Source organism: Mobula birostris, chromosome X (genome assembly GCF_030028105.1).
Source record: "Mobula birostris isolate sMobBir1 chromosome X, sMobBir1.hap1, whole genome shotgun sequence".
Lineage (NCBI taxonomy): Eukaryota > Metazoa > Chordata > Chondrichthyes > Myliobatiformes > Myliobatidae > Mobula > Mobula birostris.
The window spans coordinates 59886902-59907737 of NC_092402.1; the positions used below are offsets into that span (position 1 = coordinate 59886902).

Sequence of the window (20836 nt, forward strand, 5' to 3'; positions counted from 1 at the left end):
ATTGATCTTTGATACATTGACCTTATCCATAGAGGAAGGCAATGTTATATCATTATTGACCAAACCATCATTTCCTCCCTTCTGATTGCAATACAATTCGTTAAGCTGCTTAACCACCTGATGTACCAACGTGTTCTGCTGTGCAGTATTAGGGATTTTATTGCTGTACTGCCACCCAGTGGCAATGTGCAATAATCACAGCTTGATGAATTAATTCATCTACAAACGTAATTTGTGAAGACAGAATCATAGATGTACAGCACAAAAAGGGGCCATTCAGCCCATTGTGTTCATGTTAGCAAAAAGTGGATTTTAATTCCAATTCTCAGCTCTCAATCCTTAGTCCTGCGGGTTATAGCTAGACCCAAGTATTTCTAAAAGACAATGAGGGTTTCTGCACCCCTACAACTCTTTCAGGCAGCAAATTCTAGAGCTTCACTACTCATTGAGCAAAACCAAGATACTCAACTCCCCTCTAGTTTTTGTACCATTTAAATTTATGTCCCTTCATTACTGACCTCTCTGAAAGGAGAGAGAGGCACATCCTTAACGTCTACCTTGTCATTTTGTACACCTCCGTTCTCAGAATTTTGTTGCAGAATAAAATGCCCAGCCAAGGTATGGTCTTCTCATGAGGAGGAATTTATTTAGCCAGAGAGTGGTGAATCTGTGGAATTCTTTGCCACATTTAAGGCAGGGGTTGATAGATTTTGGATTGGCCAGAGCATGAAGGGATATGGGGAGAAGGCAGGAGATTGGGGCCAAGAGGAAAATTGGATCAGCTGTGATGAAATGACAAAGCAGACTCAATGGGCCAAATGGCCTAATTCTGCTCCATATCTTATGGTCTTATGACTACAATTCTATGTCTTGGCAATATCCTATGCACCTTGTTCATGTTGTTACTCTTGACCAGAACTGTACTATACTCTAACTGTGACCAAAATAGTGAATTGTACAATTCTCCCTGCTTTCTATCCTATGCCAGAACAGATATTCCATAGGCCTTCTCTGCTTAACAGAAGTCTGTAAACATGAACTGCAAGACCCTTATATGTATTCTACACTCATTGTGCATTATGCATTCCCTAACTATATTTGTTCTCTAAGTGTAGGACTTCCCCAGAATGGATTTCATTTGTCACTTGTATGCTCACAAAATCTGTTCATTGATTCTTTCTGCAGCTCACAAGTTTCTTCCTCATTATCATCCACACTACCAGTTTTGGTACCACTGACAAACTTCACAACCACAGACCTAGGTTTAAGCTCAAATCACATGTTTACCATGAAAAGCAAGGGACTGAGCTCCAACGTATTCGACAGCATACTTGCCTACAGTTACTAAAACTCTGACCACCACCCTTTGCTTTCTCCCACTGAGACAATAAAAATTCAACTTTCCCTTGGATCACATGGGTAATCTGCCATGTGGGTGTTTAATCAAAAGGCTTGCTATAATCTGTTGGATTACACCAGATGTGCTAACCCGAACTCTGAGTTATCTCTTCAAAAAATTCAATTAGGCAAGTATGACCTTAACAAATCCGTGATCATTGTGTGGTTAACACACACACTTCTCTAAATATCATCCCTTGAATTTTCCCTGCAATTTCCCCACTACTGAAATCTTCCCTGTAGTTTCTTAATCTATCTCTTTCTCTCTTTTTAAACAACAGCACCAATTTAGCAACTCTGATACCACACTTGGAGCAATGAGCATTGGAAAATGTTGGCAAAACACACAAAATGCTCGAGGAACTCAGCAGGCCAGGTAGCATCTATGGAAAAAAGTACAGTTGCCATTTCGGGCCCAGACCCTTTGCCAGTCCTGCCGAAGCGTCTCGGCCCGAAACGTCGACGGTACTTTTTTCCCCCCATAGATGCTGCCTGGCCTGCTGAGTTCCTCCAACATTTTGTGTGTGTTGCTTTGGATTTCCAGCACCTGCAGATTTTCTCTTGTTTGTGATTGGAAAATGTTGGCTTCCTTGAAAAGCTGGGAAGGATTTCATCTGGGAAAATGCTGGGCCATATGACTTTTTTCCTCTCTTGCAGTATTTCACATTCTTCCTCCTTTTCCATGAAGAGATGTAAAGTGTTTATTCAGATCTTTACGCAAACACGAGGAAATCTGCAGGTGCTGGAATTTCAAGCAACACACATAAAAGTTGCTGGTGAACGCAGCAGGTCAAGAATTAAAAGCTCTTCTTTCAGTTAGTCCTGACGAAGGGTCTTGGCCTGAAACGTCGACTGTACCTCTTCCTACAGATGCTGCCTGGCCTGCTGTGTTCACCAGCAACTTTGATGTGTGTTGATTCAGATCTTTACATTCACTTTGCAGTTTTGATCTCTAAAAGAGCCCAGTCTTTCCTTTTATAATTCTTACCGTTCCTGTATTTATCTTGTTTTTCTTCGATTTTATCTTCCAATACATCCTTTTTGCCCTTGATATCCCATTTCCTATACTCATCTGGTATCTTGGTATCTGTTCTGCTTTATCCTGCTTTGTACATTCTTCAGTAGTGGTCTAGAGTTGAATTTTGCTTCCTCTTTATAATGGATTTGCATTTACTATGAAAACTCATTACTTTTTGACTGTCTTCCAATGCACTGATTTACCTTCTGTAAATCTCCCAGACATCCACATCCCACATACAGTGCAAAATACTACCCCTGGAGCCAATCTGACTATACTATGCACTAATAGAGGAGGAATGAACAAATAAGAACAGCGAGAGAGTTACTTTCAAGACAATCTACCTTACCCTAGCCTGATCTCGCCTAAGCCTGATGAGTCAAAGCCACTCTAAAGTCTGGCACACTCAAAAGCAGGTGCCGCCCTGCTCGCACCTGCGTTCCTTGTATTCCCCCTTTCTAATGGTCACCCCTCAACTCAGAGAAACTGCCGCAAAACACTGCCTTCAAAATCTTGATTGCTGTCCTGATTAAGAAGTAGCTGTTTCCTTGGTGTGGATTGTCCTACTCAGTGTATTATAATACACTTTCCTCAACAGATCAGGTCACCTTGAACACTTTGATTCCAAACCCTGGAGTAGTGAGGCAGAATTTGAGCAGATCACAACTCTGTTTGGCTTAACTTGTCCAGCCCATTGCAGACTAATGATAATAGCCGTAAATTCTGTGGAATAGACAGACAACCCATTGGTCAGCCTGTTCCCCACCTCAACATTAAACCAGGGGTACATGTCCCAGAGCCCATCCAGTTACCGACTGGGTGTTTAGAACCATCTGTAAAGATAGACAAAAAGAAAAGATACTGCTGCTGTAAATGACCCAGACATCCTCTCACCATCCACAAGACCCTGTCTATACCCCAGTAACGTCAAACCTATTCCCATAGCTGGAAATTTCCAGAGTGGAGCTCCTGGCCAGGCCACATTTGGGCTAATCTGCAAATCCCCAACACCACACTCCCACACATATTCCTTAATTATCCTCCCAAAACATTTACCAACTCTGCTAGTATATTCCCAGCAATCCATTAAAACTGAATACATCAAATGGGACACACCCACCTACTGCAGAAGTCCAGAATGCAAGGCTTATTTTTTTCTCTCACAGGTCAAGAGGCATCTCATCTAATTCAACCCCCAATGCATCTCTCACTGTGGTCCAGAATGGTCCACTACTGATTCTATGTTCACTGGCCTGTAGAACATCCAGCCTCTATAAAACTAAATAAGCTGCCTCCCCATGAATCATACAACCATAATCCAGACAAGAGTGTATTAAATGTGATGAATTATCAATAGAACATACCTAGAAGCTCCCCAGTCATACCCAGCCACACAGCGCATATAGTTAATGACCTGCTTTTATTTATCCTTCAAAATCTTTATGTGTGTTCTCCAAGTTAGTCTCGCATCCAGCCATAGCCCCAAAAATTTAAAACCAGGAACCCTAAGCAGAGTAAGGTGAGTGTAATACGTTTTGACATAGGAACAAAAAATTTTAAGCCCCAGTCCAAAGACCATTCTCCCATTGCTGATAACACTGTTTGCACAGGCCTTACCACATATACACGAGGAATTCTGCAGATGCTGGAAATTCAAGCAACACACATCAAAGTTGCTGGTGAATGCAGCAGGCCAGGCAGCATCTCCACGAAGAGGTACAGTTGACGTTTCAGGCCAAGACCCTTCGTCAGGGTCTCGGCCTGACAAAGGGTCTCGGCCTGAAAGGTCGACTGTACCTCTTCCTAGAGATGCTGCCTGGCCTGCTGTGTTCACCAGCAACTTTGTGTGTTCCTTACCCCATATGGCCCTTTTCCACGGAGTCCCATCATCAGCATGTAAAGCCAAACCAAACCCAGGGCCAACACCATCAAATATATCATTAATCATCAGATTAAACAATATTGGACTAATGACACTACCCTGGGGAGTTTGTTATCCACCGAAAACTGATGACACTCTTGCTTTAAAGGACCAACATCCAACAGCCAACATCCAGTTGTAAAACCTACCACCATTACCAAGCTTACTAAGTTTAATTAAAAGCCCCTCCCTCCATAGTACAAGGGGTGATTGATAAGTTCGTGGCCTAAGGTAGAAGGAGTCAATTTTAGAAAACCTCGCACATTTATTTTTCCATATAGTCCCCTCCTACATTTACACACTTAGTCCAGCGGTCATAAGTTAGACAGCTCTCGTTACATGCACGTGCAGTTCAACTCTTTGAGTGATTATGCAGAAAGTTTGAAGTTAATAACTCATCTCCTTCTACCTTAGGCCACAAACTTATCAATCATCCCTGCTGTGGACCACTTCTACAAAGAAGGGATCCGTATGCTCCATGACCGCTGGACTAAGTGTGTAAATGTAGGAGGGGACTATGTTGAAAAATAAATGTGCGAGGTTTTCTAAAATTGACTCCTTCTACCTTAGGCCACATATTTATCAATTACCCCTCATCTATCATAAGCTTTTTCAATGTCCAAAAGCACTGCAACTACTGATTCTTTTACTGTAAAAACTTTCCAAATATAAATTCCCATTACTACAAGAGCATCATATGATGATCTCCCTTTATGAAAACCACATTGGTAGAGACTAAGTAATTCTCTCTTCTCCAAAGCAAGCATCAGACTTATTACATTATTTTACATAGTGAACAAATCGGAGCAATAAGCCTGTATCTATTTGGCAGTGTTGGATCCTTCCCAGGTTTAACCACAGGCAAAACCACAGTCCTTTTCCAGTCTCCTGGGAGCATTCCTGTTGTTTCCAGACCTTATTATAAAACATTTTTCCCAGTTTACCCTCTTAAAACACCATTTAGTACCAGAACACAAATTCTGACAGTGAACCTTGACCCCTACAATACACAAGACTGGGAAATGATCACTCCCCATGCAATCAGTTATTACACCAAAACCTAAAGCATATGCTTTAAATTCCTGTCCGTTGGCTACCAGACTTCTCGCATTCCAATGAAGAACTGCAAGTTGATTGGAAAAGATCAATGTGTAGCACCTTGTGTATAACCACCCTCCACCATCAGCCCATTCCCTCTACTATCATTCCCTAAATCTTTTCTCCAAAGTACTTCATGTACCTGCTCTGCAGTAATTTCCACGAATCCCAAATACCTTGATGCATTTCTTCCCCACCTATACTGTTCCATTAACCACAGCACATAGAACTGCAAGAAAATCTAATTTTTTAAGAATCAATATCTCAATAGGTGCCTCACCTCCCACACTCCCTGGCTGCACAACCTCAATAGATGGTCCTCCTCCAGCCAAAGCCTGGTAGGTGTCTGTTATAACCCGACACCCATCAGATATAGAGGAATCAAATCTTTAAAGAAGGAGGACATGTCAGATGTTCTGGAATGGAAAGCCTCTAATGTGGCAGAGACGGAGGAACTAAGAGATGGGATTAGCATTTTTACGTGTGACAGGGTGAGAAGAGGTGTCAAGGCAGCTGTAAGAGTCTGTAGGTTTATAGAAGATACTGTATCTGTATCTACTGATACTGATACATTTAGAGAATCATGGTCTGATCAGGGACAGTCAGCATGGCTTTGTGAAGGGCAGATCATGTCTAACAAGCCTGATAGAGTTCATTGAGGAGGTGACCAGGCATATAGATGAGGGTAGTGCAGTGGATGTGATCTATATGGATTTTAGTAAGGCATTTGACAAGGTTCCACACAGCAGACTTATTCAGAAAGTCAGAAGGCATGGGATCCAGGGAAGTTTGGCCAGGTGTATTCAGAATTGGCTTGCCTGCAGAAGGCAGAAGGTCGTGGTGGAGGGAGTACATTCAGATTGGAGGATTGTGACTAGTGGTGTTCCACAAGGATCTGTTCTGAGACCTCTACTTTTCGTGATTTTTATTAACGACCTGGATGTGGGGGTAGAAGGGTGGGTTGGCAAGTTTGCAGATGACACAAAGGTTGGTGGTGTTGTAGATAGTGTAGAGGATTGTCGAAGATTGCAGGGAGACATTGATAGGATGCAGAAGTGGGCAGAGAAGTGGCAGATGGAGTTCAACCCGGAGAAGTGTGAGGTGATACACTTTGGAAGGACAAACTCCAAGGCAGAGTACAAAGTAAATGGCAGGATACTTGGTAGTGTGGAGGAGCAGAGGGATCTGGGGGTACATGTCCACAGATCCCTGAAAGTTGCCTCACAGGTGGATAGGGTAGTTAAGAAACCTTATAGGCTGTTAGCTTTCATAAGTCGAGGGATAGAGTTTAAGAGTCGCGATGTAATGATGCAGCTCTGTAAAACTCTGGTTAGGCCACACTTGGAGTACTGTGTCCAGTTCTGGTTGCCTCACTATAGGAAGGATGTGGAAGCATTGGAAAGGGTACAGAGGAGATTTACCAGAATGCTGCCTGGTTTAGAGAGCATGCATTATGATCAGAGATTAAGGGAGGTAGGGCTTTACTCTTTGGAGAGAAGGAGGATGAGAGGAGACATGATAGAGGTGTACAAGATAATAAGAGGAATAGATAGAGTGGATAGCCAGCACCTCTTCCCCAGGGCACCACTGCTCAATACAAGAGGACATGGCTTTAAGGTAAGGGTTGGGAAGTTCAAGGGGGATATTAGAGGAAAGTTTTTTACTCAGAGAGTGGTTGGTGCGTGGAATGCACTGCCTGAGCCAGTAGTGGAGGCAGATACACTGGTGAAGTTTAAGAGACTACTGGACAGGTATATGGAGGAATTTAAGGTGGGGGCTTATATGGGAGACAGGGTTTGAGGGTTGGCACAACATTGTGGGCCGAAGGGCCTGTACTGTGCTGTACTATTCTATGTTCTATGTTCTATTAGACAGTGTGTCTCCAGCGAACACAGAAAAAGAGCAAGGTCTTTATCTGTGAGTTCTTGGATTTTACTATGTAAAGCTACAATCCAACGGGTTCACCATAACATACTCTAACTGATCTACTGGAAGTTCTTGCACACTGGGTTGTGGCAGAGATTAGCAGCAATGTGAAATACATGAAAGATACAGATGGATAGATTTCTTCTTTCTTTGAAGTTAATAACTCATCTCCTTCTACCTTAGGCCACAAACTTATCAATCACCCCGATGAGTTATTAACTTCAAACTTACTGCATAATCACTCAAAGAGTCGAACTGCATGTGCATGTAACAGGAGCTGTATAACACATCTCCTTCTACCTAGGCCACGAAATTATCAATCACCCCTGCTGTGGACCACTTCTACAAAGAAAGCTCCATATGCTCCACGACCGCTGGACTCAGCGTGTACATGTAGGAGGGGACTATGTTGAAAAATAAATGTGATAGGTTTTCTAAAATTGACTCCTTCTACCTTAGGCCACAAACTTATCAATCACCCCTCGTGTATTTATTTATCATTTATTTCATTGTACTGCTGCCGTAAAGTTAACAAATTTCATGACATATGCCAAACTTGAGCTGTTTTCTCTGGAGAGGAGGAGGCTGAGAGGAGATCTGATAGAGGTTTTTAAGAATATAAGAGCCACAGAGAGGAGAGACATTTTTTTCAGAGTTGAAATGTCTAATACTGGAGGGCATGTACTTAAGGTGATGGGGTAAATTGAAAGGAAATGTGCAATAGATGTTTTTTACACAGAGAGTGGTGGGTGCCTTGAATGCACTGCCTTTGGTGGTAGTGAAGCCAAATACTACAGGAATATTCAAGGAGCTCTTAGATTGGCATATGGTTGTGCAGGAAATGGAAGAATGTGGACATTGTGCAGGCAAAAGGGATTAGTGTAGTTGAGCAGTTAATTACTAATTTAATTAGTTTAGTTTGGGGTATTATTGTCACATGGTACCAAGCCACTACCTGCCCCATTTTTAGAAAAGTGTTGTTCCCACATCAGTCACCTCAAAACCCACAAAACTAGGGTGGAAGCAAGTGATCCTCAATTGCAAAGGACTACCTGAGAAGAAGATTGTTGATATGTGTACATTCGTATTAATCGTACTGCATCAATCAGTTCTGTCTAAATTCTTAAAACTAAGCACATAATCTATCATCTGGGGGGAAAAAACACTCTCGGTAAACCGCAGAGTTGAATACATAATGTATTAAAATCCACAATCGAGAGCAAAAGTTCCGCCCACATCCCAATATAGTACAATAAAGCAATAAAGGGGGTGGATACCGACGAAATAAGACACTTCCTCTTCAGGGCTTTTCAAACGTCGAGATGTTCGCAAAGATGGTATCTGCATTATGGATGATTTTCCTGGTGGTTTGTACCGTTTTACTTACGTTGTTTATTATTTTTAGAGTTTCATAATACAGCAGTTAGTGTTCAGATTTAACTGCAACAACAGTTTTTTGCTAAATTGAACCCCACGGGTTTCCGATTTCTTTTGGAGTATGCGATCACATAAATTAAAACTCTGTGATGTTACATGTACGTCGGCGGTCTTTCTGGTGAGTCGGAGTGAAAATAGGTGACTGCTGCTGATGAAATAGACTCGTTATCCTTCAGATTGTTCAGCAATTTATATAGAGGGCTTTCAGGCTGCTCATGTGAACGTTCCGAAGGGCTGTTGCTCTACGTTAGCGGTATGTGTTGTATTTACAAACTGAAATAAAAATCCATCGCGAGAAGGGAGAGGGAAGAACGGGAAAGTTCCCAGAATTGGGCGGCCCTTTACAACTGCAACAGAAACAGACGCTGAAACATAGCTTCAATTTAATGTAGTTCAATATTTATTAATTAATGCACAAAAGACCCGTCTGCACTAACAACAGGCTGGAGAAAATCAGAAGGTCGAGTAGCTTCCGTAGAAATTGGCACTGTACTCTACCGCGGTGTTATACAGTAACAGACCAGCCCTCACCAGTACTGTATCCCGGAGTGATACAGTGCGAGTCTCGTCCAGCCCATACTGTACCACAGTGTTATACAGCGACAGACCCGTCCCCACTGGTACCGTGCCCCAGTGTGGCACAGTGACAGACCCGGCCCCACCAGTATTATACCCCGGTGTTATACAGCGACAGATCCATCCCCACCGGTACTGTACCCTAGTGTAATACTGTGACAGACCTTCCCTCACCAGTATTGTTCCCTAATGTTATTCAGTGACAGACCTGTACTCCAGTGTTATACAGTGACAAAAATGTTCCCAACTTGTTTTTCATGTTCTGAGTCACCCAGATTCCTCTGTACCGCTGCATCCTGGAGTGTCTCTACAGTTAAACAATATTCTGATATTTCAGCCTCCGACCCTAACTTTACATTTCCCTGCATTACGGTTCATCTGTCAAGCATTTGCCCACTTTGCATCTTTATATCCCTTTGATGATACCATAGCCTCCTCGCACCTGGTTTTGTATCATCAGCAAGTCTGGCTGCTGTACACTGTTCTTCCAGTTAATGTGGATTAATATAAATTGTAAATATTTAAGGGCCCAGTACTCACCGATGTGGCAGCCCTGTTTACCAACCTGAAAATGACACTTTCTCCCAATTCTGTTTTGTTAGATGGCCAAGCTGATATATTACTGTACCTTCAACACCACAAGCTCTTGTGCAGCAACTTTTCATGTGGTATTTTTATTGAAAGTTACTAATGGATCTTCCAAAATTCAGAGTTCTGGATGTGACTCAGAATATTTCTAGATTATAAACTCAAGAACGGAGCGGTGGAAAATGTGAGCTGTAAACAAAAGTTGTATACAGGATTCATGATTACAGGCTGCAGGGTTCTTTGAAAATTATTAGACCAAGTTATTGGCTAAACAAAACTAAAATCTGGCCATCAGAATGAGGTAAGGGCAATGGAAATAGACAAAGCAAATGTCTTTGTTCTTGCCGTGTGGTTGTTGGAATGGAGGCTGCCATTTTCTGAGTATGTTCTTGTTATCACCATTTTGTGGTGAGTTTTCTGCTGATGGTCTGCTAAACCCAAGACCATTTCCAGATAAGCTGTTTATTATGTAAAATCTCAGGCTTGTAGAACAGCCAGTGATCAAGTGTCTATTTAGGAAATGGATGGCAGAGGGGAAGAAGCTGTTCCTGAATCACTGAGTGTGTGCCTTCAGACTTCTGTACCTCCTACCCGATGGTAACAGTGAGAAAAGGGCATGCCCTGGGTGCTGGAGGTCCTTAATAATGGATGCTGCCTTTCTGAGACACCACTTCCTAAAGATGTCCTGGGTACTTTGTAGGCTAGTGCCCAAGATGGAGCTGACTATATTTACAACCTTCTGCAGCTTCTTTCGGTCCTGTGCAGTAGCCCCTCCATACCAGACAGTGATGCAACCTGTCAGAATGCTCTCCATGATACAACTATAGAAGTTTTTGAGTGTATTTGTTGACATGCCAAATCTCTTCAAACTCCTAATAAAGTATAGCCACTGCCTTGCCTTCTTTATAACTACATCAATATGTTGGGACCAGGTTTAGATCCTCAGAGATCTTGACACCCATGAACTTGAAACTGCTCACTCTCTCCACTTCTGATCCCTCTATGAGGATTGGTATGTGTTACCCTTCCTGAGGTCCACAATCAGCTCTTTCGTCTTACTGACGTTGAGTGCCAGGTTGTTGCTGCGGCACCACTCTACTAGTTGGCACATCCCACTCCTGTACACCCTCTTGTCACCACCTGCAATTCTACCAATAATGGCTGTATCGTCAGCAAATTTGTAGATGGTATTTGAGCTATGCCTAGCCACACAGTCATGGGTATACGGAGAGTAGAGCTGTGGGCTAAGCACACACCCCTGAGGTGCGCCAGTGTTGATCGTCAGCGAGGAGGAGATGTTATCACCAATCCACACAGACTGTGGTCTTCTGGTTAGGAAGTCGAGGATCCAATTGCAGAGGGAGGTACAGAGGCCCAGGTTCTGCAACTTCACAATCAGGATTGTGGGAATGGTGGTATTAAATGCTGAGCTATAGTCGATGAATGGCATCCTGACATAGGTGTTTGTGTTGTCCAGGTGGTCTAAAGCCATGTGAAGAGCCATTGAGATTGCGTCTGCTGTTGACCTATTGTAGCGATAGGCAAATTGCAATGGGTCAAGGTCCTTGCTAAGGCAGGAGTTCAGTCTAGTCATGACCAACCTCTCAAAGCATTTCATCACTGTCGATGTGAGTGCTACCGGGCGATAGTCATTAAGGCAGCTCACGTTATTCTTCTTAGGCACTGGCATAATTGTTGCCTTTTTGAAGCTAGTGAGAACTTCTGCCCGTGGCAGTGAGAGGTTGAAAATGTCCTTGAATACTCCCGCTAGTTGGCTGACACAGGTTCTCAGAGCCTTAGCAGGTACTCCATCGGGACCTTCTGCCTTGTGAGGGTTCACTCTCTTTAAAGACAGTCTAACATCAGCCTCTGAGACAGAGATCACAGGGTCATCAGGTGCAGCAGGGACCTTCACAGCTGTAGTTATATTCTCCCTTTCAAAGCGTGCATAGAAGGCATTGAGTTCATCTGGTAGTGAAGCATCGCTGCCATTCATACTATTGGGTTTCGCTTTGTAGGAAGTAATGTCTTGCAAATCCTGCCAGAGTTGCCGTACATCTAATATCACCTCCAACCTCATTCGAAATTGTCTCTTCGCCCTTGAAATAGAAAATCATACCTGGTTTTCTGGTACCGACCTGGGTCACCAGACCTAAATGCCACAGATCTAGCCTTCAGCAGACGACGTACCTCCTGATTCATCCACGGCTTTTGGTTTGGGAATGTGCAGTAAGTCTTTGAGGGCGCACACTCATCCACACAGGTTTTAACGAAGTTGGTAACAACTGCAGCATACTCATCCAGATCCAAAGATAAATCCCTGAATACATACAGTCCAATCCACCGATTCAGAGCAGTCCTGTAGGTGCTCCTGTACTTCCCTTGTCCAAACCTTCTTGGTCCTCACTGCTGGTGCTGCAGTCTTCAGTCTCTGCCTGTACTCAGGGAGTAGAAGTATATTTGTTGAACACAATTTTCTGTCATGGAATCCTGGTACATAGTGACTGGTATTAGCAACTTCTTTTTCTTCTTCTTGAGCCCATCATCCCTGCTGGGGCACAGGCCGCTAACAGCAGCTCGTCAGAGTCCTCTGCCTTGGGCCAGTCTTCTAAGTTCTCCCCAGGTGTAGCTTATCTTCCTTATGCCTTCTAAGCAAAGGTCCTTCCTCTCCCAGGGATGAGGTCTTTGGAGCTTCTGTTGGTGTTTCTGTAGCTCTGGGTTTTTACAGGTTGGCTTGCTAGCCTCATGCCCGACCCTCCTCTTTCTGCAGCCTGGCTTGGGACCGTCCACGGCAGAGTTACAGGTATTAACCCTTAACGATAACAATCAGTTAGGCACAGAGAGAATCTGTATTTACTGACAAGTACCTTTATTGGCTCAGATCAGAAGCCACGTGAATTTACAAAGCTAAATACCTGTGTGCACTCACTAGGTTTCCCCGACTCTCGATGAGCAGTCAAAGAATAAAAAAGCTAGTATCTGGGAGCAGGAGTCTACACTGGCAAGGCTTGGCTTACCTCTTGATCCTGATGTAGCCTCCATGTTTCGAAATGACACTTCTGTGATGGTTGGTCTCCACAGAGATGTCTGTGCTTTGTCGGTTTATCTGACTGTTACAAGTGATGTGTTATTAGTGGAATGCCGTAAGAAGTTAATATTGAGTTTATTTATTTATTTTATTCAGCGATACAGTACTGCGCAGAATAGACCCTTTCATCCTTTTGGGCCATGCCGCCTAGCAACCTCTGGTTTAACCCTAACCTAAGCATGGTACAATTTACAATGACCAATTAATCTTTGGACTGTGGGAGGCAAAGCACGTTGTGAGGAGAATATGAGGTGCTTAAAAAGGATATAAAGCACGTGGGCAAGAAGGTGGCAGATGTTAAGATGGCAATAAATAATGTACAGAGGGATCTGTATGTGCTTGTTCATGAAATGAAGGATAATAAATCAGCCATGATAGAATGGTAGTACACTTGATGGGCTGAATGGCCTAATTCTGCTCCTTTGTGTTATGATGAACTTTGGAATATTACTGCATAGAGTTTGGTACACTGAAGTAAAGAAGTCTTGCCAAAAACACACCTGGAATACTGCATATAGTACTGTATTTAGCAAAGATGTACTTACTGTGGAATCAGTTCAGTGTTGATTTCCTGACAATTTCGAAAACAGAGAGATTCAATTGGATGGGCCTATACCCAGGTACCCTGCTTAACGCTACCCATGGAGTGCTCCAGTCTGAACACCGGGAATGAACCTGTATCTTAAGAGATGTCAGCTTGGACTATCTGAGGGGCTGGAGACCATTTGGGTTATTAGGCAATTGGCAAAGGCCAAAAGAATTAAGTTAGGTTTAAGCGAAGCAGTCATCGTGTGAGTGAGACAGAGTTAGAGGTCTTGGCGAGGAGTGGTGACGGTTAGGTTGAGGTTTTGTCAAGTATCTCTTTCTTTCTTAGTGCCTAGTTAGGCTAGTGAGAATGGATCTCAGGTCATTGGTATGCTCTTCACGAAAAACATGGGAGAGCTGAAACATCCAGTGCTACATCTTCAGGAAGTGCATCCAGCTGCAGCTCCTTACAGACTGTGCTCGGGAAGTGGAGATGGAGTTGGCTTATTTGGGAGAATGCGGAGGTGATAGTTAGGACCTACAAGGGAGGTAGTTACTCCTAAGTTGCAGGAGGCAGGTAGCTGGGTGACTGTCAGGAGAGGGAAAGGGAAAAGGCCATTCCCCTCATCAATGCTTTGGATACTGTTGGGATGACCTACCCAGGAAAGGTGCAGTGACCAAGTCTCTCACACTGAGTCTAGCTCAGAAAGCAGGTGGGAAGGAGAAAAGCAGTAGTGATAGGGGATTCAATAGTTAGTGTACAGACAGGAGATTCTGTGGATGTGAAAGAGACACCCAGATGTTATGTTGCCTCCCAGATGCCAGGGTCAGGGATGTCTCGGATCAGGTCCATGGCATCCTAAAGGTGAACAGCCAGAAGTCATGGTACGTGTTGGTACCAACAACATAAGTAGGGAAAGGGAGGAGGTCCTGAAGAAAGAATGTAGGGAACGAGGTAGGCAGCTGAAAAGTAGGATCTCAAAGGTAGTAATCACTTGATTGCTGCCTATGCCACACACCAGTGAGGATAAGAATAGGATGATTTGGCAAGTGAATGTGTGGCTGAGGAACTGGTGCAGGGGATGGGTGCCATTTCTGGATCATTGGGATTTCCTCCAGGGAATGTATGAACAGTACAAAAGATGGGTTACACCACTTGGAGGCGGGGGGGGGAACCAATATCCTTGTGGGCAGGTTTTCCAGAGCCGTTGTGGAGGGTTTAAACTTGTTTGGCAGGGGGATGGGAATCAGATTGATAGATCAGAGGATGGTGCAATTGATGTAAAGGTAGATGCAGTGTGTAGAGATACTGTGAGGAAGGGTAGGCAGTGTAGACCTGGGCTCAGAAGTAGCAAATGGAGTTCAACCCAGAAAAGTGAGTCACTTTGGAAGGTAGAACTTGAGGACAGAATACCGGGTTAACAGAGTGGAGGAACAGAGGGATCTTGGGGTTCATTTCCATAGACCTCCTCAAATTTGCCATGCAAGTTGATAGAGCTGTTAAGAAGGCATATGGTGTGTTGACCTTCATTAGTTGGGGGACTGAGTTGAACAGTAGCGAGGTGATGTTACAGCTCTGTAAAACTCTGGTTAGACCACACTGGGAGTATTGTGTTTAGTTCTGGACACCCCATTATAGGAAAGACGTGGAAGCTTTAGAAAGGGTGCAGAGGAGATTTACCAGGATGCTGCCTGGATTAGGGAGCATGTCTTATGAGGATAGGTTGAATGAGCTAGGGCTTTTCTCTTTGGAGCGAGAGAGGATGAGAGGTGACTCGAAGATTATAGGAGGCATAGAGCAGACAGCCAGAGACTTTTCCCCAGGGCAGAAATGGCTAACACAAGGGGGAATAATTATTTGAGTTAGTTGGAGGAATGGATAGGAGGATGTCAGAGTTAAGATTTTTTACACAAGTTTTTTTTTGTGATAGGTGTGTAGAGCACTCTGCCAGGGGTGGTGGTAGAGGCAGATACATTAATGCCATTTTAGAAACCCTTACACACATGGATGATAGAAAAATGGAGGGTTATGTGGGAGAGAAGGGTTAGATTGATCTTGGAGTAGGTTAAAAGGTTGACACAACAATGTGGGCCAAAGGGCCTGTACTGAGCTGTAATGTTCTCTGTCCTATGATCTTGGACAGCACACTGCTGCACAGGGACTTTGGCATGAATGCCTGTCCTCTGCTCATGCACCTGTAGCAAAGAATTGCTCACATGTCAGTACAGAGAGGCTGTTATAAGGGCTAGTGTTGGGTGGGTAGGGGCAAATGGGGCAGTCACTCAACACTGAGGTGTGCGGCTTGAAGCTACACCCTGATTGGCACGGCGAGCATGACCATTGCTGCAGCATCTACGGAAAGAAGTAAACAGTCGATGTTTTGGGCCGAGACCCTTCATCAGGGCTTCATCCCTCATCACCTTGGTTGTGGTGGAAGCTGGTGCCGGCAGTCCCCACCCATCTCCCCACTCACCCTGTTCCTCGTGTCTCAGTGCTGTGTGACTACACCCCTGGCCCCAACCACCCATCAGCAGTCCTCACAGGCATTCTCTCCGCAGCAAGTCTTGAGATGACTCGGCACTGCAGAGCACAGTAGCAGGCGCAAACGGGTTGGACGGGGATTCGCATCAGTTTCCTACCAAAGTGCCTGTTTGTATACAGCTCTGGCAGTCGATTCCATTAACCCTCATTTCTGGGGACACACCCTGAATGCTCACTGGAGCTTAGAAGAATGGAAAGGTGCTGGATTCTGAGAGGGAGTGAGAGCTGCAGAGAGTTGTAAGTTTGTGGACCAGCTCGGAAAGTGGCACTGAAATGACGGTTGGCTCTGATTTTACTGAATGGTGGAGCAGGTTCGAGAGCCTGAATGGTCTCCTTTCAATTCTCTCTTAAGAGTCATAGAACACTACAGCACGGAATCAGGCCCTTTGGTCCATCTAGTCCATGCCGAACTATTATTTTGCCTAGTTCCATCGACCTGCACCTGGAACATAGCCCTCCATATCTCTGTCATCCATGCACTTAACCAAATTTATCTTAAATGCTAAAATCGAATCCACATCCACAACTTCTGCTGGCACCACATTCTCACCAGGCTCCAAGTGAAGAATTTCCCTCTCATGTTCCCCTTAAATATTTCACCTTTCACCCTTGACCTATGTTGTTATTAAGGTTGTGAGGTGCAATAAGTCTGGGATTGTCTAGTTAGAGGATTTAAAGGGTGGGATATTGAGCATTGTGTGTAGAAATTTACGTTAGACCTCTCCTGAACCATCACTTTAAACAGGTGCATGTAATACAGGGGACGTGGCTTTGATTATTTTTGGGGGGAGGGGTGAGGAGAGAAGGGTTAAACAGTGAGATATGAAAGGATCATTTCACAGAGTACCCTTAAAGTGAGCAAACAACCTGATGAGCCAGGGGTGGGTGTCCAGTATCTGGCACTTGTGGTAACTGCACAGTTGAAATATCTGAATTTAAACCTAACTTCCTTGTTCATTATCTTCCTTTGCAGATAACCCTCAGTATTCTGTTGAAGCACCTGAACAGTTCATGCGGTATCACAGAGTATGAATTTAAGGGCGTTTGCTGTCCAAAATGTGACCCAGGTAAACATGAATTCTACATGCTGTTTGTAACAAAGAAGTAATGTTTTGTGGATTTTGAAGCTGGAGTTCCTCCGTCTGTGAGCAGGATTAGGGAGGGTTGATTTATCAGTGTTTGGGATGTTGCTAAAATTGCCCGCATGTATTCACTACCTCTATTAACTCTAAAGCATTGGTGTTGGCCATTGACTGTTTTGGCTTACTAACTCAGTGGCAATATGTGAGCCTCCCATTGATCCTGCATTAGAAAACAGCTCCTCCTATTATGGTGTTAAGGGTTCCCAGATTTATGGAATTGATGTCATGGACAAATGAATAAAAGAATCTTCTAACTTCAAGCCCTAAATTGCAGGCCATCAATATCAAACTTGAAGCTTATGATGCTGTTCTCACCGGATGCTCGAATGACTCTTTCCTGCTTTGTGCTTTGTGCTCTTTATTAGGAACAGGCTGGCAGAGCAAAAGCTTTGAGAGACCCACTCCATCATATACTCTCTCATTCCTGTCTTCATTTTTATTCCTCTGGCTTCTTTGGTTTTGAGTTCTTTCTGTGTGACTTTAATAGTTAACTCTCACTCTTGGCTAGGTTTATATGTTGAAGAACACTGCACAGAGTATGGTGGAACAATTTGTCATTCCTGCAATACTGGTACCTATCAAGACAGTTTAAACGCGGATGAGGACTGCCTTAAATGTACCATTTGTGGAGAAGGTGAGCCATCTAATAACTGTCTCCTGACCTGGCTGCGGTATTACAGAGAATGTTGGCACAACTAAGTTAAGTATAACAACATAGAACAGTACAGCACAGAATGGGCCTTCCGGCCCACAATATTGTACCTTTTAATCTAACTTTTCCCTCTCACAATGCCCTCCAGTTTTCTTTCATCTATGTGTCTATCTAAGAGTTTCCTTAAATGTCGTTAACGTATCTGCTTCTACCACCACCCTTGGCAGCATGTTTCAGGTACCAACCACTCAGTCAAAAAAACCTCTGACATCCCCCCTAAACTTTTTCCACTCGCCTTAAAAGTATGTCCTCTGGTATTAGCTATTGCTGCTCTGGGGGGATAAAAAGGTGCTGGCCGTCCACTCCATCTATGCCCTCCTAATCTTAAACACCCCTATCAAGTCACCACTTGTCCTTTGTCGCTCCAAAGGGAAAAGCCTTAGCTCGCTCAACCTTTCCTCATAAGACATGATTTCTAATCCAAGCAGCTTCCTGGTAAATCTCCTCTGCACCCTCTCTAAAGCCTCCACATCCTTCCTATAATGAGGTAACCAGAACTGAACACGATGTAACTTGTGCAAAAGCAACATGGGTGAAAACTATTAGTGTTTCTGCTAGGGGTGCTACAGAAACTTGGCTGTTGTACACTGAGTAGGATACACCAAGGTACAACCTTGGAGCAATAGTGTGCACCAACTGTCAGGAGGATTAACACATTTATCGGCCTGTGCCTCACTTAAACCTCTGCTATTGGAACCCTGGCCTGATATTAACAGGATGATTCTCTGTTCTCACACATATTATTTCATTCTTGATTTGTTAAGCCCTGTTTGACCCCAGTTCCAGTGCAACTAAATGGGCCAATCATAGTCTGAACAATTCTATCTAGAGATGGCATTTGCAATCCTAATGATGTTGCAGGGAGTTGAATTTTGCAGTTTTAAATCCACCCCTCAAAACAACAACCAGGGACTTTGGCACCATTCTTCTCCACAGCACTTGGACCCTGCAGAATAGACAGCCATTTAGTTGCTGGTGCTGTTTGGTTCATAAAGCTGTTAAATACAATTTAACAAAATAATATTGACTGCAAAATATAAACAGGTCATTGTTTTCTGGTCTGATACAGGAACATATGAAACCCTGGCTTGTTCTTCTACTCGGGACACAGTATGCGATTGCACAGAAGGATTCTACTGCACCAACATCACCATAGACGGTTGTCGGGAATGTTTGAAACACAGGCGCTGCCCGCTGGGAGAGCAGGTGATAAGGAAAGGTGAGATGTTAACTACACTGTGTTGGACTTGCACTGACCAGATCTGAAAATATCCACAAGCTCTCTGAGTCCAGCAATTCCATACATTCTTCCAGAGAATACAGCAGGAAATCTGATATAATCTTTGGCCAGAATTAACCAGTGGAATTTTATCCAAGTGGTCTGGCGTTAAAGTGACCACAAAAGAGCTCCCACAGTACTCGTTCCTCCGAGCATCTTTCTCAAAATGATCTCTCCCCACATTGAGGTTCCTCCCTCTGCTCTCCCATACCCAAGGCACTTATCTCTGCCTTCTCTCCCACACTGAGGCATCCCCTCACCCTCCTTCCCACTCTCACCTCTACTTTATGTTCTCAAAATTATTCACTACCCTTTTTCTTATTTCCTACCCACCATAGTTAATAACACTTTCCACAAAATGGATACGTTTGACATCATTGTTAGTGTTAAACTCTGCATGGTTTACTGAGTTGGGAAAGGAGCAAGGTCTTTCAACGACACACACAAAATGCAGGAGGAATTCAGCGATAGGTGAAGCCAAGGTGGGTGGGTTGGAGGAGAAGGAATCTGAGAGGAGAGGAGACTGGACCACAGGAGAAAGGAAAGGAGGAGGGGATCCAGGGGAAGTGATAGGCGGGTGAGAAGAGGTAAAGGCGAGAGTGGGGAATAGAGAAAGAGGAGAGGGAGAGGGATTTTTTTTTTAAACAGGAAGGAAAAGTCAACATTCATGCCATCAGGTTGGAGGCTACCCAGATAGAATATAAGGTGTTGCTCCTCCACCCTGAGGGTGGCCTCATCTTGGCACAAGTTGAGACCATGGACCGACATGTCGGGATGGGAATGGGAATCAGAATTAAAATGTTTGGCCGCCGGGAAGTTCCACTTTTGGTGGATAGAGTGGAGGTACGTGAAGAAATGGTCCCCCAATTTACAACGGGTCTCACCAATATAGAGGAGGCCATATTTGGAGCACCTTGCACAATAGATGACCCTAGCAGATTCACGGGCAAAGTGTTGCCTCACCTGGAAGGACTATTTGGGGCCCAGAATTGAGATGATGGGGGAGGTGTAGAGGCAGGTGTAGCTGTTTGCAGGGATAAATGCCTGGAGAGAGATTTATGGGGAGGGATGAATGGACAAAGGAATGGCAGAGGGAGCAAACCCTGCAGAAAGTGAATGGGGTTGGGGGTGGTAAAGATATGTTTACTCTTAGGATCCCTTTGGAGGTGGCAGAGGTTGTAAAGGATAATGTGTTGGATGCGGAGGCTGATGGGGTGGTAGGTAAGGACAAGAGGAACTTTATCAATATTAAGGAGGCAGAAAGATGGGCTGAGTGCGGATGTTTGGAAAATGGAGGAGATGCGGGTGAGGGCAGCATTAATAATAGAGGGAGGGAAACCTTATTCTTTGAAAGAAGATGTCTCTGATGTCCTAGAACGGAAAGCCGCGTCCTGGGAACAGGTGTGGTGATGGTGAAGGAACTGAGAAAAGGCAATAGCATTTTTACGGGAGATAGACCATAATACCATAAGATATAGGAGTACAATTAGGCCATTTGGTCCATTGAGTCTGCTCCACCATTTCATCATCTGCCATTTCTTTGCCCATTCTCCTAGTCTGTGTAAGTCCTTCTGTAGCCTCTCTGC

The 20836-nt window shown here is 44.0% G+C and overlaps 1 protein-coding gene across 1 annotated transcript in view; it reads left to right on the forward strand.

Moving 5' to 3' along the window:
* Positions 1 to 8665: 8665 nt before the first annotated feature.
* Positions 8666 to 20836, forward strand: part of LOC140191725 (uncharacterized) — a 28811-nt gene continuing 16640 nt past the window's right edge. The window contains exons 1-4 of the mRNA XM_072249411.1: positions 8666 to 8728; positions 17091 to 17184; positions 17768 to 17893; positions 19041 to 19190. Of these exons, the coding sequence (XP_072105512.1) occupies positions 8684 to 8728; positions 17091 to 17184; positions 17768 to 17893; positions 19041 to 19190 (415 nt within the window). The 5' untranslated portion in view covers positions 8666 to 8683. The remainder of the gene's footprint in view (positions 8729 to 17090; positions 17185 to 17767; positions 17894 to 19040; positions 19191 to 20836) is intronic.